Source organism: Halichoeres trimaculatus, unplaced genomic scaffold (genome assembly GCF_033239565.1).
Source record: "Halichoeres trimaculatus isolate MK-OKI-2021-1 unplaced genomic scaffold, fHalTri1.1 fHalTri1_scaffold_3, whole genome shotgun sequence".
Lineage (NCBI taxonomy): Eukaryota > Metazoa > Chordata > Actinopteri > Labriformes > Labridae > Halichoeres > Halichoeres trimaculatus.
In genome coordinates, this window is record NW_027437181.1 from 32,636,414 (window position 1) to 32,660,055 (window position 23,642).

General features: G+C 38.7%; 1 protein-coding gene across 4 annotated transcripts in view; it reads right to left on the bottom strand.

The window, feature by feature from the left end:
• Positions 1 to 6,049: 6,049 nt before the first annotated feature.
• ntrk3b (neurotrophic tyrosine kinase, receptor, type 3b) overlaps positions 6,050 to 23,642 on the bottom strand; it is a 352,741-nt gene continuing 335,148 nt past the window's right edge. For all 4 annotated transcript variants that reach the window (XM_074666174.1, XM_074666172.1, XM_074666173.1 and 1 more), the window contains 2 exons: positions 18,925 to 19,083; positions 6,050 to 10,309 (listed from right to left, as the gene is read on the bottom strand). In XM_074666174.1, coding sequence (XP_074522275.1) covers positions 10,124 to 10,309; positions 18,925 to 19,083 — 345 coding nt within the window. In that variant the 3' untranslated portion in view covers positions 6,050 to 10,123. The remainder of the gene's footprint in view (positions 10,310 to 18,924; positions 19,084 to 23,642) is intronic.

The window sequence follows — 23,642 nt, forward strand, 5'->3', positions numbered from 1 at the left end:
AACAAAACATGAATACAGAGTGAGATTTACAAACAGAAAACCATGCATGGGAACAATTTGTAATTTAACTCAGTATTAACCACTGTATAAACTCTATAGATGACTGTAGATTGTAGTGACACCTTTGGTTGGAGTTAGTAGTGTAATATTAAGACACTGTTTTCCATAAGCTCTGAGCACGCACTTTCATGAAGACATGACTCTTTTACCAAGGTGCATGTTTGTTTTGAAGCCAATGAAAGGTGAGCAAATCTTTCACTACTTCTGTTCTTTGTTCAAGACAACTTTTTCCAGGGTGCAAAGCAGCAAGGTAATGTATTTACTCATAGATATAGAGCAGGGCTGTCCAATTTGACCTCAAACCCCCCAAAGCGAGTTTTTTTTGGCCTGCTGCCCATGTTTGCTTGAATTTTATTTTTTATTATATATATATATATATATATATATATATATATATATATATATATATATATATATATATATATATATATATATATATATATATATATATATATATATATATATATATATATATGTGTGTGTGTGTGTGTGTGTGTGTGTGTCTTTAAACACGGCGCGTTTAAAGACACACTTATTTTCAAGTGTCTGGCATTTACAAACCGTTTGTCCTACTTGGAAAAGTGGTGTTCTCATCAGATTTTCAAATTATCGACAGTCCCTGAATGTATCACACCTGACGTGAACAACATACTTTAGACCGTGGGGAAGCAAGAGTGGGTCCACATCTCGTTTATTCACACGTCCTTTTTGAAAATCTGCAGAAAATCAACCGTTTGCTCTATCTCAATTCTGTAAAAAACAGATAATTTTACACTCTTTACTGCATTAAACAAGCCCTGAATGATTGATATTTGCCCTGTATTTAAATCTTAAGAATTCTTTGAAAAGTCCCTTTCATCTTCCTGGTGTGACGTTTCAGCTTGGGGCTGCTCTGCACCAATGAGCAACAGTTTGTGTGTTCAGAGCTTGTAAAACTGAAAATACTTCACTTTTCTTTGATCCAAGACTTGAAAAAAGTGTTTTTTACATAGTTCCTCACAGTTTTTAGCCTTTAGCCCTGGTTCTCCTGACCTCTTAGAAGTATAGAAGTGCATATTGCAGTGAAAATTGAGTCCACATCGAGTAAAAATGTGACAGAAGCAAAAACCGTCCTAAAAATCAAATCAGCTTATCTTAGATGTAGGACTGTGTAGATTTTGTTAAGATAGAACCATAAAACTTTTTTCATGTGTTCCTTATGCACCAGGGTACCTAAAAATGTGTTGTATGTATTCCCACCTTATTTTTAATTTTTTTTTAATGTCTTTTAATGTCCTGGAATTCAAATTCATTATTGTGGGAACTTAAGCAGATATGAGATTAAAATGCGATTAATTAGATTAATTAATTACAAATCCTGTAATTAATTCGTTTTTTTTTTTTAATCGCCTGACAGCATATATATATATATATATATATATATATATATATATATATATATATATATATATATATATATATATATATATATATATATATATATATATATATATATAAATTTATATATAAATTTATATATAAATGTGTGTGTGTGTGTGTGTGTGTGTGTGTGTGTGTGTGTGTGTGTGTGTGTGTGTACTGCAAGCAGCCTGAATTTCTCATTCATTAAATACTCATTGTTGCACTTCTCCTGACCACAAATTAACACTGTGTTTTCTTTGGAGTAGGGTGGTGCTAGTCCCATCAGTCCATGGCCAGAGAATAAGAATATGCAGGGTCATGGCTGGGATGTAGCGTATGAGGCAGTGGCACTCTGACAAGAGGAAGTTTAATAATAGGTGGACATGAATACTTTTTTACAGAAATGGATCCCACAGCAGTCAGCCTTATATGTAGGCAGGAGGTTGATTTAAAAGAGTATAATATTTGTGAATGAATGTAAATACAGTAGTCATCTATAGGCGAAATAATCTAATGCAGGTGTCCAGTTTTATTACTATATTACTTATATTATAAAGTGTTTTCATTTTCACTTGTTGAAGTACTTATTTTGCTAGGCATGTTTGATATCATGCACTGCAAGATGAATGTTGAGTTTTGGCCCGCGACCCTCCACCTTGATTCATTTTTGGCCCTTTGCTTAAAAGAATTCGGGCACCACTTTAATAAAGTTTTAGCGCTGTTGGTTAAAACATGACAAGAAGCAAACTTTGTAAACTCAGTTGTGTAGTTTAGTACCAGGCTAGATTAAGCACTATACAGCCCTGTGCTCTGAGATGTGTCTGTCACGTTAGTGAATCCAGGCTATGTCCTACCAGTGCTCATCTACCAACTCCAACCTCACCAGACTGAACTAAAGTAACCTCACTCTTCCAATGTTTTGTCTTACCTTTGTTTTAGCCTTTAGCTCATGCTCTATCGCTCTTCTGTGTAGCTTTCTTATGCTCCTCTGACCTTGTACTGTCTGACAGTTAGGCTCCAATGTCCACCATTGTTACAAATTGAATACAGAAATTCTTTAAGAAAAAGGACAGAACTCATTTCTCAAAGGGAAATTAGGGGATAAAATGGAAATAACCATTACATCAAACTGTATTCAATAATCAACTGTTCCCACATGCAGGCATGGTCTGTGGTCTGTGGTTTGTAAACTAATCCTTATACATTTAACACTGATCAATTCTGGCATTTCCTACTTTGTTAACTCTAAATACAAATAACTCACATTTTTTTCCACCTCAAACACTTTTTTGTCTAGTCTTTCATCTTGAATGTCTTTTTTTTCCTTTACATTTTTTATGAATCTACTGAATAAAATGTCCCGCTGCATTTTTTACAAGAAGCTTCTGTTCTAACCAGCACAGACATAAAAGAACAGGATTTCTTTGACACTGAAGAAAATGTGAAAACATGATGATTTCAGGCAAGAGATCTGAGTAAAGGAAACTTTTTTCTGTTTGATCCCCATGCTGATTTATGGACGTCATAAATCAAGGTAGATGGCTATCAGAGATTTAAAAAAAAAAATGTCATCCCTGGAGAAAATGAGCTGTGCTGAAACTAATCAATGCTTCATAACTCCTGTGTCCTAAACCGACAAAGAGCAGCAAAGAAAGTGATGAAATACACTGAGAGCAGTCTCTTGGATGGAGACACAATCAGCCATAACACTATGACCAATGATGGGCAAGCAAACGGCATTGATTATCTCTTCACAATGGCACCTGTCAGTGAGCTGAATGTGTGAGATGAGACATTTTGTACTCAAAGCTGGAAGAAGCAGAATAAATAATGGTGAAGGAGACTTTGAGAGGACTCAGATTTTGAGGCTGGATGACTGAGTCGGAGTATCAAGCTCTTGTGGCGTGATCTAGGTCCGTCAGCAGCAACAAGAAGTGGTCCAAGGAAGAAATACGGTGAATTAGCAATGGGACAACTTAAGCCCACTGATGCACATGTAGAGCTGCCCTTCAATGCTTCTGATGCGCTTATCACTTAAGTAGGCTAATGCTGCTTCTGACAGAAAGGTGCCAGGGCAGAGTGTATTACAGTTTGTTGTCTTTGCGGCTGTGTAGCCACACACCTACACAACAAGAGCCAGGGGTCATAGTATAGCTGTCTGTTGCTAATGCTAACTTCTAGGTTTGTAGTTTTCGAGACCACTTTTATATGGTCTTGGTCTTCTCACAACCTTAACATTCTTTGGTCTTGTCTTGGTCTTGGGTTTCTCTGGTCGCAATGGGTCTGGGACTGACATCATGGTCTGGAAGAGATTTGCCCCAGTCAAGTGCAACCAATGATACTGATGTATATTACGTGACATTGCCACTCATCGTTCTCCTCCTGTAATCAAGCATGTCAGCGAATTCATCAGTTGTCGGGTTTGGTTTCACAGATCATAAAGACTTTGTTTGCAAAATTTGCATTTAGCAGAATGCTTCTTCTTTTTTGTTGTTTGGCAAAGTGTGTTTAAAGGAGACAGCAGGGACCACGTCAACATTCACCAGACACCTAAAGCGAAAACACCAAGAAAAGTAAGCTACATCTGACTAATCAACCCCAGCTATCGTAGCTTAGCAGATGGAAATCAGGATTTCTGCTTTAAGTTTTACTGAAGAACTAATGAATACTTTCTCACAGGAGATTCCTATTCAATAAATTCAACACGTTACCATGTCCTTCTGTATGAAAAACAATATAAGCTAAGGTGCTAGCTTGATGCTAATGTATGCAAGAAACTGCGTTTAGATGCTAGTGGTTAGTATAGAGGGATTGTCAGTCTATGTTATCATAAAGATGCACGCGCATCTTGACGGCAGAAGCAGCATTTAGCTCCATTCATTCAGATGAGTTAATGTTTTTTTTAACTCTAAATTCAACTTGTTAGAAGCATAAAAACGTAAAGTTGTTCTCTAGTCAGTTGTCAGAAACAGTACTACACAATAGAGGCAACTTCTGTCAAGTTGTGACCGTCACAGCGCAACCGGTGTTTCAGAGTTAATAGCTAATAATGCCAACTGGTGACTTTCAGCCGATGGTATCACTAGTTCTTTTATTGTGAAGACTGCAGTCTGTGTCCCTTTTTGGTTTGGGTGTAGTGTTGCCACCTTTTAGGCAGAAAAATAAGGGGCACCCTCAGCTACTGGTTATCAATATTGTATTGAACTTTTATCATGTTGTACTAATGAAATGTCTGTATTCTTGATGTATTGATAAGAAATAACCAATCTGAGAAAAGAAAAACGGAATGAAGAACTGTGAGTCTGACATTTGTTTGTCTGGATATTGCAGTATCATTGCATTTTAGCCGCATGTCCGACAGGCCACCCTGTGCCACAGAAAGCACTCAGCGACAGATTCTACCGTGTCCTTTCAAACTGTTTCACTCACACTCACGTCTGTGTTTCTGCATCCTATGCTTTTCAATGGGGCACGGGGCGGACTACGAGATGCAGCCACAGCCACAGACTGTTTACTTCTGATTTCCTGTGACTTCCTCTCACCCAATTAATGACGAGCACTTATTCCACGCTTAAAATCAACCAACCAACTGCTGTTTCTAGTGGGCGGACACGAACGCATGTTGAATTCAGGCAGAGTGGTGCTGCGTTCAAGGCAAACTGAAAATATGGGACCAATTGCGTACCGTATTGTTTTAAAACGGGACGCAACCTTTAAGTGTGAAATACGGGACGATTCCATATTTTACAGGACGGGTGGCAACCCTATTTGGGAGGGTTTCTGATTTATCGACACATGTTTACATCCTGGTCTGTCACAGTGTGGTACGTGTACACAGATAATGCAGTCATGAGCATTGAGCAACAGTTGTGTGTTTTAATTTCTCTCTGGGGTACATGCTAGATTTCTCCACTAAAAACGTCTGTTAACCTAACATCTGTCCAACTGCTGATCTCTTCTGTCCACTCACTGCTGTTTCACAAACCTGGGAGCTGTTTACCGTCTGTAAAAATTGTATTTTTGGTGGTTAACTCCCCCATGTCGGTTGACAAACCATTATGCTCCGCAGTGCTTCTGCACCCAAGTTGTGCGCGCATCCGCTGTTGTTGATAAACAAATAATCCCTCTATACCTTGAAAAAACTCTGGTTTTGAAACAAACTTCCTACTTTTATCACAGAAACATCGAAATTATAAGATCTTGTTTTTATACTGTGCAGCTGAACCCCAGTATGGTGCTTTTTTTCTACAACTTGTGCAAATTATGATTAGTGTTTACTTCTTTTTTTTCAGTCTCAATCTGATTAAGTCTTGGTCTTGACTGGGTCTGTCTTGGTCTTGTCTTGGTCTTGATACCCTATGGTCTTGGTAGTGTCTCGGTCCTGGTTTAGGTGGTCTTGAAGTCTACTAACCTCTGACCTCAGACCTGTTTCTGTCTCTTTTGGAGTAGAGAGAAGAGGAGCATATGACACAGGACCCACACTGAACTCATGCTGTTCAGCATCCTCAGAGATTTAGATGAAGACAAGCTTTAGTCAAATTTACACATCTTTATAAGACAGGACAAAATGGAAAAGGAGAACGTCTGATTGTTTGAAGACATTTTCTTAAGAGAGTCACATTAATACAAAGATCTATCATGGAATACCAGTATTTTATATACTGCAGTTGTTATACCACATTTTTATATTCTGTAACATGTGTACATGGTAATATGCCAACTTTGCTCCAAAAAGTGTTCAGTTAGTTCATCCAAGAAAAAAAAACTGAAAAGAAAACTTTTTAAACAATATTCAACTCACCATGAAAGGATTACAATACCCTGCAAATGCTCACGGTCTGTGTCAGAATGTCTTTAAGCGTTTATCTTCACCACAAGAGAATACACAAAAACTCAATGCTTTGGGGAACTCGTTGGATTTGATCCTGCCTTGCGTATAAAATACTCGAAATAACTGAATTCTGGTTAATGATTTACAGCGTCCCACGGGGAACAGAGACAACACTGTGAAGCTGTGAGAATTTGTGTCAAGATAACAAGGAGGAGATGCACTTCAAGACGCTTCATATCCAGACACAACTTAAAATGAAATTGTTGCCTGAGGTTTGTCATCAGTGTCTGAGAAATCTAAAGGATCCTCTTTCTAAAACTGAATATATTTTGTCACTGAACACTTAATTACAATCTATGTCTCAAAAGTAATATCATTTGGTCTGAAACTTTGTTTTTATTTTTTGCTGTAGTGCTTTTTTGGGTTGTGACTTTCTGTCATAATTTGGAAAAAACTAAAATCCTTGACAAGTCACACTATGTTCTGCTAAATATGAGCCACGCAATTATCTGATACCCTCTAGTGGATGCTGAATTTGATTTTCCCTCCACCTACCTGTTTCGGTGGCTCCTCTCCAGCTGTTACCAAACAGGTGTTGTCAAAGCAAAAGGTGTGAAACCTCTGAGTGCTTCACGTGCAAAGGCCACAAGTACAAGGAAGAGAAAAATAAATCATTGTTCTGCGTTTGCTGATCATAAAGGATTGTGGGAGAAAACGCTTTTGTGTGTCTTTCTTTACTTGTGACAGGATCCTTAAGCTTGTACGACTAAAATGACTCGAATCTCCAGCTTTTTCAGACTCAGATGAGAAGACTGATACCACTGCTAACTGTACAAGAAATATGGAGCAACACCCAGATTAGCTTTAAGCTTTTCTTTGCCTCAAATACAAACAAAAAAGGGAGGGGTGGCATACAGATCAGAAATTATAATAATCTTTTGTTCAATGTGTGTTAAGAAGTCTATATAAAAGTTGCAGTATTCTGGAATTTTGTCCTTGATTGAGTCTGAGGGATCCGGGGTTAGCATTCTTAGCCCAATGAAGGCTATGTCCTCTGAAGGATCAAACTCAGGCTAAACTGAAATAAGACCGTCTATTCAACAAAAAATAAGAAATGTACATCAGCTGTTTCTGCCTTTACCCCCAAAAGAAACGCTTCTCTTGCCTTGTAACCTGAATTTCTGTACTAGCTTACACAGCTAACGATGGTCATTTGTTAAGAGTCTTAAAGATCCAAGTCCCTCTTTGTCTTTTTGTCTGTAACATTTGTATCAACAAGCTGTTCTCATTTGCATCACCCCATTAACTCATCTGTTGGAGTCGGTAGATGTGGCTGAGTCAGCAGCATTTAAACAAGCCTTCTGAATGGGACAGTCTTTGATGCACTGCTGTGACTACAAAGACCTTGAAATGCAGCCCCTGGAGGATGTAGCCTCATGAACAGGACACTGATAATTTCTTGGTGTGATGCAGTAACTGCATGGATGTTGACAAGTGTAAACTCTGGGTCACAAATGTGAAGCCGATGCGATCTTTTTTTTTTTTTTTTTAATGGCCAGCAGGGGGCGACTCCATTGGCCTCTAAAGAGGTCTTTCTGCTATAAATCATATTGGGAAATAATGCTACAGCCCAGTTCCTTTACTACTCAATTTGACATTTCCCTCTTGAATCCAAAAATAAAGGTGTGCAATCTTTTTAGACTAAAACTGAAAAAGGATCAGGGTTTCTTTTTATCTGTTACTATCATTGTTTAAGAATTTACAACCAGGGTGGAGTTTGACTTGCAGTTTTCCCAGATGAGGGCTGTGTCTCAAATCACATACTTCTGTAAGTACACTGGATACTTACAAGATTAGTATACAAAATCTTACAGGGTAGTGTCGTCTCAAACGCCGTGGGTTTGCACTTACTGGAAATTATGATTGTGATTCTCAACCGTTCACAGGTGTTCTTCTGCTTCTTCACTTTTTAAAACCATTATTTGATCCACCTGACCCTACCTCTACATAACAAATATGGCGACCATTGAGGTTGAGAAATGTACAGTGTTTCACACACAACTCTTTGACATTTTGAGTATGACACAGAAGCACAGAAGTACGCAATTTGCAACACAGCGGTGACTACCTTCAGCTCTATAAAACTAACTGTGAGTATTCAAAGTAACAACCTTTAAGCTTTAAAATGAAGCTCCACTTATCCTCTAGTCTTGTCCAGAAGACTACATCCACTTCCTATAAACAGTTTTTAGCTCAAGCTTACGTCTGGTCAGGTTGAAGTAGCACTGATGTGGATGTTGACATGGCGATTAATGCAGCCAAACCCATGTTATACAAACAAACAAAGGGAAGTTTGGTTGCAGCGTTTAAGGATTTAGCTCTCAATAATGGTTGGGTTCAGATATATGATTGATGGGTACAGACAGCAGCATCCGTCCACTCTTCCCTAAACCCAGTCAATCTGTCTTCATTAGAACCAGGTGTGACAGGTGTCATATTTCTGCTGAATTTCTTGGAGTGATATCAATCTCCTCATCTGACTCGCAGTAAGAAAGAGTCTGACTCTTCCTTGATGTTGCAGGTTTTCTGAGGCTGGCTATGCAGGGCTCACACAGCAGCTAACAAATGATTTATACCTTCAGTTACAAAAAGGTTTTTTTAACAGCAGAAAAGCAGTTTCACACCAAAAAGGCTGAAAGTGACAGAACAGTTTCTCAAAGCGTGTGTATGTGTTTGGAAGTGTGGTGCAAGATATTATTCATCGACACATTATTCTCGCCATAAAAAGCAAATGAACTGGAAAGTGACTGAGAGGTTTCATCACCTCTTTGGAAAAGTGTCAAGTTGATGGCTCTGAGTCGTCCCTCATCTTTCAGAGTCTCTGTGAATCAGCGTCAGCGGACTTTTCAAAGTGTACTCACTGCCATTCACCTTTACCACAGAAGACAACTTACCAGCACTGACACAGGTAATTCCCAAGAGAAAGCTCCTCTAGATTAGGATGAGAACAAATACCATAGCTTTATACTGAAGCCACCCAGATCACAGTCAGAAAAGGAACCAAAATAACACCCGAAAAAATAAGTTAACATAATTTCGACACATAGAATTTTACAATATGTACATTATTTTTAAATTAAAATAGATTTGTCGGTTGTCTGATTGGGTAGGTCCTCTACAGAGCGCTTCCCTTTTTTTCAACCATCCAGTGTTATTCCACAGACGCTGAGTTTCCGTTAAAAGCTCCGTGCCGGACCCTCAGAGTGCAAGTAAGGCTGCCATCGTTGAGTCCCTGCCAATAGTTTGTCGGTGACGTCTTCGGACAGGGCTGAGCCCTTAGCAACACGCATGGCAGACCCTCCAGCACCCTGACAAAAAGAAATAAATATAAAATATATGTAATATTTCTATATATATTCATAAAACCAACCCAGGATAGATTTGAACTCTGTGTTCTCTCCATAATAGAATCAAACTGTGGCCTTTTTTTCCTATTGCCAGTCCGCTTTTCTTCCCTTTTGTCTCCATTTTTGTGTGTTTTTGCAGTTTTTCGAGAAAAAAAGTCTTCTTCAAACCTGTACATCTTATACCCAAGTAAACAAAATGTAAAAGTGCGTGTTTTTTTTCCTTTTTTTTTTTTTTTTTTGAATACGTTTTATCCACTATATCCAAAAGTGTTGCAGGCACTTAAGTCCTTCCCAAACATTGTAGGTGTTTTTCGACAGTGGAGCAGGTTGGTTTGGTTATTCCTGGATTTCATGTGGGTCGGTCTGTCCGTATGTCTCTGTCGATCCATCTGTCTGGCGAGGAACGGGCCACCCTGGGCCGCCGCTAGCCCAGGATGTCCAGGTAGACCGGCGTGGCTTTCCCCATGGCGAACAGGACTTTCTGAATGTCCTTAATGTTCAGTCGCTGCTGCGGTTCCCTCTGCCAGCAGCCCAGCATGATGTCATACACCTCTTTAGGACAAATCCTCGGCCTCTCCAGAACCCGACCCTGGGTTATGCACTCAATAACCTGCAGAGGAGAGAGGGCAGCGGAGTGAGACCAACGCTTTTCACTGACTGATTGCTTTCGTTTGTTCATAATGAGAAAGTGATGACACAGAGCGGGCTGTCCTTTGAGGTTTGAGCCAATGAAACTGAGATGAAAGAAATAAACAGTATGCAGTCCGTCTTAAATTTGTCCGATATTAAAGAGGAAACAAGATTTTATTTTTCTTGTCCCACGGCACAGAAGTACGAAAAACACTGCATGTCTGCCGAGATGCAGCTAAAAGCATGATTGATCATGTCTTTGTTCGGCTTGTGCTCTAATTAGCCAGATGACTCACTGCTGTTGTGACAATTTGCCTTTATTATTTGTGTCAATTCCAGGCCACTGTAGCTTAAGAGGATGGATTGGGGTCTATTTGTGTCTAATGACTGCGTGTGCTCTGAAAAGCAGCACAGAGGAGATGCTGTTTTGTAAGTTACTGTTTATCTTCTTTAACTTGTGTCAGAAAAAAATATACATACTCTGTCTCCAAACACATGTACTGATACCAGTTTAATGATTACATTTTTTTTTTTACATGCGTAAGCTGGAGAGCCATTAGCATGGTGTCAGAAGGAAGCATCTGATGACCTAAAGCTGTCTTTCATCGCCACAGCCTCAGAGAACATCACTGATGTGACACAAAGACAGCATTGGACAGAAAGCCGTGTTGAAAACAGGTTCAATAGTTCCACCAGTTGCCTTTGTTTACTGAGGTGAAGCCCTGCTCTCTCTGAATTGTTTAATTCTGCTTTTCATGTGTTGTCACCAAAGAATGAGAGGCCTGGCAGATGGACTAAGTCGGGACCTTGACTTGGGGAACGGAGCAGCAGCTTCTACAAAGACATATGGAGCCTCTTTGCATATATTCCCTCAACAAAAACAACTGACAACAAAGGCTGCAGTGGTCATGGCAACAGCAGCCAATGAAAAACAAAGGTTCAGAGGGACGTGGAGAAATCATAAACAACAGAGACTAGCTTATTAACCGCTATAATGAAAATATAACCTCTGTTAACCTGTCAGTACCTTTAAATTGAATCAGATATAAAGGAGTGGTTATACACTGAGGAAACAATTTAATACCCAGCATTTCCTATCATAGATTTAACATCTTATTATGATAATGATACATCCTCTGACACGTCATGTGTTCCTGCCAAGCAGGTATTAAGTTAACAAATTGACATGAAGTAAGATTAAATTGATGTTTCTACTCTACTTTATCTACAGAAGAGCGCTAGTCTCACCTTATATCACTCAAGCAAACTACATTACCCACAAAAAATGGCTGTGAAGTGGTGGAAACAGGTTTGTTGTGATAGTTGTAGCTGGTGTAGCTACCAGTCATTATAGCATCATGCAGGATTTAGTGGATGGAGGAATAGCTGTCATCTTCAGCCCCAACAGACCATTACTCAAGTGAAACTACTTGCTGAGTTGCTTAAACAGGAGTTTTTGGATGTTTTCTGTTTTTCCTTTTTTTTTTTTTTTTTTAACCAGGACTTTTAAGTTAATGTCCCTTAAAATAAACAGAAGGATCTTCTGCAGGTGTTACTGATGTGTCACCATACAAACACAACCGTAGCTGTGTTTCCATTACAACTAGAATTGCGCAAAACGTAAAAACCGCAGTAAAAAAATGGTAATGGAAATGCCACATTTTCGAAAAAACCTCTCAAATTTCAATAAAAAGTTTTTACGCTCATGTGAGGTGGTTTTTCAAAAGTTTCGATGTTGAAGTTTCTTGCAAATTGCAATGGAAACACCTTTTTTGCAAAAACGTCACGTTGTCATAACAACACACCTCCCTCACCTCCTTGTGCGTGTCCACTGCCACACAAACGTACTCTGGCAGGACGGCTGTGAGCGGGCAAGAGAGCAGCAGGAGGGAAGGGCGGAGGTCCGTGTGCGTGTGAGTGAGAGTTTGTGAGCTGGAGATGGTGATCTTCATTCAGCGTGATCACAGCCGACAGTTTGAGCAGTGAATAAAAACACTTATGCTCAAGAATCGGCATCATCATGAGTGCAGCATCTGGACGGACATGTTTTACTTTACTCAAGTTGTGCACAATTATGGTCAAAATGGAAACACCGGCAAGGCAAAATTGTTCTTTATCGAAACTTCTGAAATTTCGCTTTTATTTTGTGAAGAAGTGTAATGGAAACGCAGCTAGTGACAGTTTGCCAGCTTAGCTTTGTGTGGAGTCCTCTTGTTGATTAACTCTTTGCATCCACAGAGCAACCGGCAGGTCGGAGACCCGGGTGGGTCATCGTGTAGAAAACAACTTGGAAAGCATATTTTCATTGAAATATAAATCTTAATCACTGGTTCCACTTTTTGTAAGTTTTACTTTTACACTTCCTTTTATAATCTGATGTGACACATTGGGGAGTTTGCTGATCTCGAAACAGTTCAACTATGACAAATATGGATTCAAATGCCAGTCTTCTAGATGAAGAGTAAGAAAAACAAAGAAAGAAGAGAGAGCAGTGACACTTTTGTATTTTTTTTGCGTCAGAAATGTCAGCCTCTGACTCCTGAACACTGAGCTGATGCAGAGCCAGAAACCACCAGATCCTGTTTGTGATGCTAAGTTACACAAAGTAAAATAAAGATTTAACAGCATTAATGAAAATGACTACTTCTCCCTCTAAATCTACCTTATAAGATATTTAGAGTAAAGGATTTACTTTTTAACAGCCTCTCTCAAACAAGGTTCAGTATTAATGTCTTTGTCTAATTTGTCTTGGAAATAGATTTAAAGGGCTCCTTAAAGTCAACTTTTACAGGTTTAAATGTACCTGAAATTAAACACCAAAGTCTAAATGTACAGCAGACTTAATTTAAATGTAATGTAATGGACAAGGATTTCCATTTGATGCTACTCCACTACAGCTCAGATTTAAATAATATACATTATTCATGACCTCATTTATTTGGCAGATGTAGTTACTGGTTACTTTGCAAATTAAAGCCCTGCACTCCCACACAGGTGTTCTCAATTACCTCTGCTGATTAGAACTCCAGTCAGGTGTAAGCTGAGAGGAGACGAAGGCGCAGGGAATATCTGATGTCACCAAACTGTACGCCACTAACAGAGATGTTAACAGGGTCATCTGTCCCTCCCTGATAGGTAGAACCAATGCAGGAGGTACAGGACAGAGATGTTTATCAACGCCCTGAAACACCTGTCTATAAGATACTGAACAGTTCATGTAATTGGCTTTCTGAAGTAAAGCACGCTTCTGAGTTAGTTTCCTCAAACTCATGAGGTGTGAAATACACCAACCCATATCAAAATGTTGGATTTGCTATGGTTGTACTTTGTGTATCATTTCAAACCAAACATCCATCCATATACACTGCAAACACTGAAATCTTATCAAGTGTTTTTGTCTTATTTTAGGCAGGAAATGTCTTTTTAGGCCCAATGGCCCTCATTTATCAATATTGCGTGGGAATTGGCGCAGATCTGGGTGTAAAAACGATCCTACGGCAACGTTCACGTGTGATTTATGAAATCTGCGTACCAGGGCCAATCACAGAAACGTCTCCATGCTGGTAATCGACAACGCCATAGCAACAGAGGTAGAGAGGAAATGACACCCTGTTGTTTGGCAGTCGGAAAAGTAGAGCCAATCAGAAAAAAACTCAACTGTAAGGAAATCACTGCACTGATTCAGCAGCGTGGATGTGACAAAGTGAAATACAACAAAGTTTTAAACATTTAATTTACACATCTTTAGTTTATGCTTTGATTGATTCATTAGCGATGTCTGAAGCCACAATATTAGCCTATCAATTGTATCCGTTCAGGTCCAGAAATGTGGAAAGTTGGCTTTTAAAAATGTGTTCGAGCTGAAAGAAGCTGCAGACTCCAGCCTGAACCTGAACCTGTCACAGACTGAGGAGGGAGTGGAGCTTAAGTGTGTTTCTTGTTCGCAATTACACAAGGGTAGACTGAGGTTTTGTGATAATTCGTACCATGAGACGAGCTGGTTGATTGTGATCTCTGGTAAATGAACGTCTTCTGTTAATAACTAGTCACTTTTTCCACACACAGCTCACGTTTATATTTTAATATTACGAGGAGTGAAATAATCATCTTCACAGGGAATCCTGTAATCAATACAGCTTCCTTAAAAAAAAAATCCAGGCCAAAGGTTCAATCCAGCGTCCTCTGAATGTTCTCTGCAGAGACTTTATCATGGACATAAGAGTGTATTAAAAACTGATAACCTCCTCTCTATTTTATTTTTGATATTATTCTTTTTCTAAGTAACTGATAAAGAAAACACATTTTTTTTATGGGGAGAAATCAGCTGACAGCTCGCGCTGCTTTTTCATAGCAAAGTATTTTATAGATTGGCGCAAGAAGAGTGAAATATTAGAAACGTTCTTGGAGTAATATCTAATTCAACGATCTAAATAATCTCAGAACTTCAGTTTTTATTTTTGAAAAAGTTTTGCCCTCATATGATCTAATGATTCTCCTCCACAGGCGGATTTCCCTCACTCCCCACTGACATGAAACTTGTGTACACAAACTCAGACCTGGCGTAGGATTTGAGCATACTCGGCGCCCACGTTCCGAATGATAAATGCCGATCCGTGCATGGAAAGGAGCGTCCAATTTTTCAGGCAGACGCACGTTTGAAATGAGGGGCCAATATGAGCCACATTCACCTGACCAATCCAGAAAAAAAATGTCTTATTTCAAGTTATTTAAAGACAAAAATGAGGTCTAAATTGCTTGTAACAAGAAAAAAAAATCTGCAAATGAAACAAGAGTAAAGTTTCTCGTATTTACACATTATTCAAATTTTAAGCAAATTTTCCAGCAATTCTTTGTTCCATTGGCAGATTTTTTTAACTTGTTACAAGCAACTCAGACCATGTTTTGTCTATAAATAACGTAGAATAAGACATTTATCTGGACTGGTCAGGTAAAGGTGGGTCATATTGAGTATAATTAGACAATTTTTACTTAAAATGAGACAAAAACACTTGATAAGATTTTAGATTTTTGCAGTGTCAGGTGTGTTGTGTCTTTGGAAACTTTGCAATCTCCTCTAGAGTTTAAATAAAGTTTGTGACTTTGAACAATGTTTGGCTGCACAGCAGACTGTAATATATGGCTCCTTGTTGTGCAGCTCCCTGTTTTGCATGTTTTGTTCTTGTAAGCACAGAGTGAAAGTACACAGTGTGTGTATATATAGAGCAGTGGTGAGTGAGGCCTGTTTGAAACAAGTTCCTCCAGTGGCAGAATAATTTATCATTGTCAATGAGACTCAATTATAGCTGTTGCTGTAATGCATCATTGTTTAATGTGGGAGACAAATCTGAATAACTGAATAATAAGTGTAATAACTCAATCAAACACTACCTGGAGTCATAACTGTGTCAGAGAAGCAGGAGATTTTACACTTTCATGTCATTACACCGTCATAAGGTTTTTAGTGATGTGGTTTAATCTGACACGTGTTCACTACAGGACAGTCTGCACTCAGACTAAATGTAGAAAACATACATTTGAATAGGGCCACAGAACATATTGATGTTTCAATTAAAGCAGCTTAGAGGTGCAATACATGCCAAATGCTGGGTTATTCTTCTGGGTCAATTTAATTTTCTCAATATGCTGGTTTTGCAAGGGTAATTCTAATTGCATTGTATTGATTCAAAGCAGAGCCTCCAATGAAAAAACGAACCATTCATGGGTGTTGTGCAATGTGGCGTCTTGTCTGGTGGCTAAGTGACATCAATTTATCACCTTGTTTGGCTTGTGTGAGTCTCAAAGAGAGAAAAAAAAACATCAGCATGCTGAAGACAAAGATCTACAGCAGTTCATCTAAATCTGAAATTAGATTATGCTTTCAGGTGATTTTTGATGCCCCATGAGGACTCTGTGCGTGATTCCAACATGTTCCCTTCTTCATTATGAGACAAGTTTTTCACTCATGGTATCAGATCTGACACTTTAATTCTTTTGGATATCATGTGCTCATAACACCAGTTTGATCAAAACATTCAGAACACACAGGCACCAGTTTGTGAGACACAGTCTGTTCCTGAAGGTCTCTCAGAGGATAAAAGATTTAAAAAGTCTTCTCACATGACAGTCTCCATTTCCTGCAGCAAACTCTACATCCTGCAGTTTCTGAGCAGCTGCAATGCTCTTCTCTCACGCCACCTGTTTTCACCTTGAAGAGATGCTAATCCCTCTGCCTGTTGTTACAAAAGTTAACTGTGGTTGTTGGGAGGTATGGAGGCACTGCCTGTGACACATTCACTGAAATTTGCTGATCTGCTGGTCCTAAACTGAAGAGTCACACCAGTAATAATCAGAGCCTCAAAGAGTCTATTCACCAAATATTTCACTGATACTTCCTTGATGCGCCAGAAATGGTGTTTGACTGCATCAGTGCAGAGGACACAGCCTACTTTTTTTTTTGATCATCGCTTAAAAGATTCATATTGATGCTACTGACCCTGTAATGATGAAATATGTTTGCTATTATTACTGTAAGGCTTGGCTCAGGTCACAAAACGAATGCTACTAAACATTACAAAACAACTTTTTTTTTTTTTTTTATCACTGTGAGCAACTTTTGACTGTTATGAAAAATAACTCATTATGACTCTCCCTGATCTAAAAAATAAAACTTGACTTTGTTGTTTTACCTGTTTCACTTATCCTGTATGGAAGTGTACTGGTACAATGCTGGGAAGAACAAATTAAGCAGTATCATGTAGTAATATATATATATATATATACATATATATATATATATATATATATATATATATATATATATATATATATATATATATATATATATATATATATATATATAATTTTTTTTTTTTTTCCTCATGTGATTAAGATATAAAATCTAGCCTTAAAGCATGATACTTTTCTTTTTATAACTGTTATCATGACGTTGTTCATGTCATGACCATGGACTGTAAGAAAAAAAATGGACCTCATCCTTCTCAGCTTGACATGGGGTCTCCACAAAAATAGTATAATGGTAAAAGGCGGAGCCATGCTGTCCATTCATTATGCAGTCTATGGTTGTAATGATAACTTATGAGGCCCTCCAGCTTATCAATGAGCAATGAAGCAACCTCCAGAGGGTCGAACTGATTCTTCCGCCATGCATTTCAAAATCCCTTTCAGTGTTGGCAGACTTAGGCCTAAACCACACTTATATGGATATTTTTTTGATCGGATATCTTTGTCCTCGTTTAAAAAAAAACTCAGTCCACACCACAGAAATATCACTGTCCATACGAAGAGGCCAAACTGAAAACGATCGCCTCTGGAGCCTGCAATGCCATGCCTGGCCGATAAGTGGCAGGTTAGCAAAATGTGAAAACCAAAGAAGAAGAACGTTTTGAGCATGCGCAGTCAAACACAGTGACTTGTTGCTAGGCACTTGACGTCATCGCGTCAACACCAGCTCCGTTTAACAATGCTACACGGATCCACTCAATATATTTATTTACTCAATATTTTTTTATTTCTTCACTTTTTTATCCATTTTTAAAAATCTCTGTTTATGTGGGTGAAATCGCCGTGTTCGTGTGGTTGAGAGGCCCAATTGGACAGAAAAATGTGCGTTTAGGAATATATCCATATACGTGTGGTTCAGGCCTTATCCTAATAATATCCACAGTGTTCAATAACAACTTGTGTGATCGTTTGTATGTTAATAAAGAGTAAATATCCCTTTACAACATGTCAATTTATTTTTTCTGGCATGGCTGTGATACGCTCCCATAATCTTACCTTTCTGTATAAATATAAATCCTTATAGTTTTTGTTATTGAAAAGAAATTATATAATGCTGACATTTTTTTTTCTTTCTTTGTACTGCTGTCCTTGCTAAAGATCATACTGTCAATGTTTGCCTACGCCTGAATTTAGTTAATCTTCACTGGCCAACATAGTTTAAGACAAGCCAAATCCAGTAAGGTAGCAAGATGAGATTTGAGTTTTGCCAAGACTTATGACTTATATTAAAATAAAGAATCTAAATGCAACATTTCCCTTTATTTTGAGGTCAAAGTTTTGATACTTTTGTTTCTTTGACCAAAAATGTACAGCCATAAGACCAGAAACGTTATGTGTGAACAGTACACACCTGACAAAAACATCTTTCCCTTACTAGAAAATCTCTCCCTTATAGTTCTCTGTAGTACTGTATGTATCACTGCAGGGCATGACTTCTTGAGAAGAAGAAATTTTTTGATTATGTGAAAGGCCTAATTAAAACCAATATCTAATTTATTTACAGTAAAGCTAACCCCCTGTCCAAGGTTTCACTGGAAATATTCTGGATAAGTACTCCTTATGTATCAACTCAAACATTAATCATCAATCAGTATCCAATATTGCTTTATATGTGATGTGATTATCCGCAGCACCCGTGAGACATTAGAGATGCAAAAGAAGACTTCACCACAAAACACCCTGCGGCTGTGAGTGTAATGTGTGCATGAAGGCCTGTAGTGCTGCCTTTAACAGTATACAGTGTGTAAACAGTTTGTTAAGCAGGTTGATACGGCTGCTTCAGGCTCTTTGTACCTCGTTGTTCCCCAGCTGGAACCACGGCTGCTTCCCATAAGTAAAGATCTCCCACAAGATGACTCCGAAGCTCCAGACGTCGCTTTCCGTGGAGAATTTCCTGTACATGATGCTCTCTGGGGGCATCCAGCGAATAGGTAGCATGGTATGTCCTCCAACCTGGGGGAAGGAAGAGCAGAGGAGAGGAATCTTTATTATGAATGCTCAAAAAACAGATTAGAAAATTCAGCTTTGAAAAAACCTCCCAGACGTGAGGGGATTAACTGTCCTTGCATGTAAGTGATACAACAGGCTTAACTATGAACATGTGCTGCTTGGGTGGATGTTAACACTGATGTAGCTCGGGATTATGCTGACCTATCTGCTACTTTCTGTATCGGATCACATGACGGGAACTCTATAGGTTATGGTTTTAAACCGTCCCTTTGTTCTTGATGAGAAAAAGCAATCTGCAGTCTCTTCTCAGCAGAAATGGTGGCATTAAACCAAGGATCAAAGTCTCAAAGCATGCAGAAATGAACGTGCTCTAATCAGTTTAGAGGAAAAAAGAAAGGTTTCATCCAGAGAGTCCAGAAGAGCTGAATGCATACTCCTATAGATCCTTTCAGTGAAGGACTTCTCATGGTTTTCTAATGTAAATGTGAGCACATCTATTGTCCCCCCCCCCACGTTATGTATTACGTGTAAACCGTGTGCGTTCATAAGATGATGAAAGAGGAGATCAGCTAAGACAGATATCAGCTGTGAGCTCTTTAATGTCTTCAAACCAGCAGAACATGAAATGAAGTCTCCCCCGCTGTAAATCCTCAGAGACTGGATATTAATCGATTAAACAATTGTCCATTAATCATCCTAGCTCTCAGCTTCCATTAGCCGGGCGTTGTTTTAAAATCTATTTCCCATTCATGTCACTGGCCGGGCTTTAATCATGGCGGTGATGAGCTGGACAAGACTGATGTGGGAATGAGCAGCAAAGTATTGCAAGTTTCAGCTCAGAATCCGGCATTAATTATAGTGATTATTGTGGCGCCCACAAGTCAAAGCAGCGTATTGACAGACAGTGTTATTGATATGCTGCAGTAATCTGCTGTGAAATCTGCCGGGCTACTGCTGTGATTTGTTTCCATCCAATATGGAGAGTTTGAGATCTTCAACAGATTATCTGTGATGCTGTCGGACAATAAATCAAAATCATTGGATTAAAAAAAATGGAAACAGCTTTGTTCTTTGGAGCTCTTGAGTATGTACTCTTTAGCTTCTGTTGGGTAAGCTAGCTGTGGAGTGCTCTGGGTTTAAGCTAACGATGACTCTTTCAGAGCAATACCCTCTATTGTACAAGTGGTCATCATCACTCCAAACTCAGGTTCAAATCCAACCTGTGGCACATTTCTATGAGTTACTCCCCAGTCTTTCTATCTCACCGTCGTACTCTAAATAAAGGAATTTTACACTCCCCCCAAAATGAAAATAGTAAAGTATAAAGAAACCAACTCTGGCAATTTGAAATCTACTAAAGAAGTCAATGAGATGCTTAAAAATCATAATTAAAAAGTGAGAGTGCACTATCTCAAGGAAAGGTTTTTAATGCGACACCCACAGTTACACTCACAGCAAGATAGTTTACCCTCCAATCATAAGTAGTCTAATTGGGGTCACTGGCTTCATTAAGCAATATCCTTGGAAAGATGTGTCATGTGACAAATTCTAAAGTGAAGGGAGAAAATGGGAACTGAAAAAAGGTTAGTAAAAGTATTTTGAATTTAATGTTCGATAAATCAAAAAAAAAAAAAAAAAAAAATCACATTTGTAAAAAATATTGAATATAAAGTCCATACAATGCTAGTGCCTCATTTAGTGTATCCATCTAATAATCTCTTGGTCAGAAATAGTTAAAGAATACAAGTTTAATACACACTCACTGGCCACTTTGTTAGGTACACCTGTTCAACTGATAATATCTGAACAGCTGATCACAGGGCAGCAACTCAGTGCACTGAGGCATGTAGCCATGGTGACGTCAACCTGCTGAAGTTCACAGACAGAACAGAGAAGAAAGGTGTTTCCAGCGCCTTGTTCAATCAATGCTACAAAGACCAAAGGCAGATCTGAAAGCCAAACGGGATCCAACCTGTTCCTAGTGAGGTGTAATTACCGTTGATAGACATGTAAAGTTCATACCGATGTTCTATCCTGGTAATAAAATCAGTAATATTAGATTTATACATTTTTTATTTTAAAGTGTTAAAGGAACAGAACTGACAAAGATGGGCAATGAGTTGTAACAGTATTAAATCTGATATAATAATTTCAACTTGCATTATTATCTTCAAAGGTTGTCAAGCACTTTTAAATTTCATTGAGAAATGTTTGGTTTGTGTCAACTTGTCCGGCCTCAGTGGGACATCTTATCCCTGCCAGGTTTTTTCAAAATATCTCTTTTAGCTGTTCACCTGTGTTTCAGTTCAGGTCCAGTTCTTCTGGTCGAGGACTGTTTCATTTTGTGTGAAGCTGTATGTAGACTGTATGTTTTTATCTGTGTATCTGTCATTCCATGATATCAAGGTTCTCATTCATGCCTGTGTTTCATCAAAACTTGATTATTGTCCTTCTGTGAGGGCTGGTGATGAAGAGTTTGAGAGATCTACAGTTAGTTTAGACTGTCAAACAAATATGGGTCCAGATCCCTCCTCTCTTTATTGGCTGCCTGTTCACACCACAGCAGATTTTAAGGTGCCACTGTTGACTTATAGATAATTAATGGCCCTGCACACTCATACCTGACTGGCGGGCCTGCTTGGACACTTTGTTCTCAAGGGTCTGACCGTCTATTTATTCCTAAGGTCAGAAAAAAAGGCGAGTTGTGAGTGTGTTTTTATTCTGTGCACTGACTCTATGGCACAGTCTGCCACTTGAAACCAGACAGGCAGACCCACTTATTTACTGTTGCATAGTTGGTACATTACTTTGATGTCTTTTCGTATGGTGTGTTACGTCTTGTATGTTTGTATGTTTTTACATAGTTTCCGAATGGTAAAATTTATTATGTGTGTTCACAATTTGTCTCGTTTATTAACATTTACTGCGGAAGCTTAAAGAGGTTCCTTAATCAGGCACTTTGCTTTTAAAGATTTTACAGGAAATGCAAGCAAGAGTAGTGCAACTTGTGTAGTATGAAAGAACTGCAGAAGAGCAGATGAGGACAACCTCAAACTGACAGATATCACTCAGAAATGAAGCTAGAAAGGCATATGGGATACTACAGGTACCTTTACTGTTAATTACATACAGTAAAAGAGTTATTTCCTTCAGTAACCTAAACAAATGGAACTTAGATGTTTGGTTAATTTTGGTTTATGTTGAATGAAATCACAGCAGATATTTTTTGAGTGGATCAGGCACCGAACCTCACTATTTTCATTAATCCATAGACATGTTGACAGGATCAGTCAGTATTTGATATTAGTAAACATAATGTGTTTTCCACACAAACCTACAGCTATACAGCATTGTGCTTTCTACAGGTCTCACACAGTCAGACTCATACAGTGAATGGTTTAAAAAATGAACAGAACGCTCTTTAGTGACTCAACTACAACATAGCTTTTAACATTCAGATGTAACTCTGCCAGAATCTTTGCCATAGAAAACGTAAGAAAGGCTGTGTGTGCAATTAATCTCATCCACTGGCATCCACCCAAAGCAGCAGTTCAATGTATTGCACGTAACTACAGAATAGTTCATCTTAATGCTCAGAGTCACATCTATCGTTGTGTCTCAAAAGAAATGCTAAACATTGATTTAATCTGTTTGAAAATCAGCTTATAAGTCTTCAACACAGGCACATGAACATCAGCTAGATGCACTTTTTAATGACTCATCTCATCAATTACAAGGGTGTATTTATTTGTGGGCACGCAGGGAGTGTCTGATTTGATTTCAGAGTCACTTTTGTCCCACAGTGTCTAAGAGACACAAATAAGAAACATAAACAGCAGGATATAGAGTGATTATATTACCATATTAACAGTACTTATCATATAGACTTTCTTGTGATATCACTTCCCTCCTCTAGTATTTTCTCTGTCATTTAGTTTTATCTGGATCACTTTGTGGCCTTTGCTGTCTATCTTTTTGTTATCATGACATTTTTGCCAAGATAACAGTGAGATGGATTTTTAAGCCCCTTTGAGGTTTTTATCTCCTTGAGTCTGTGGAAGTAGTCCTACAGCGGATCAGACACACATCTATCATCCATCCATCAACACAAGCAGCCATCCATGCACTCACTGATCCACCCATGCAACCACCCATCCATTCATGCATCCATTCATCCATCCTCCAGAGCAAATTTTCACAGCTCAAGGACAGAAAACAAAGCGGTATGTACAGCATAAGATGTGAAATCATCATGAAGACAACCTCTTACTGTATCAATATGGTTCCTCTGCTCCAATCAGATTCGTTTAATCATGATAGGCCCCTCTCAAACTCCATTTAGCAGCTCTGACATCTGTGTGCCTTCAGCTGTGAGCATTGTGTCACATTTTAAGTATCAAGGGGAAAAAAAAATCAGCCCACGTCGCACTAATTACCGCCTGGTTCCGTGGAGCGCTCATTGCACATTTCCTTTGAAAGTCAAACACAATCTCTGCGTGTCAGCTTGACGCAGAAGATGAATCTTCTGGCTGTTTTAAAGGAACACGAGATTAGTCAATGTG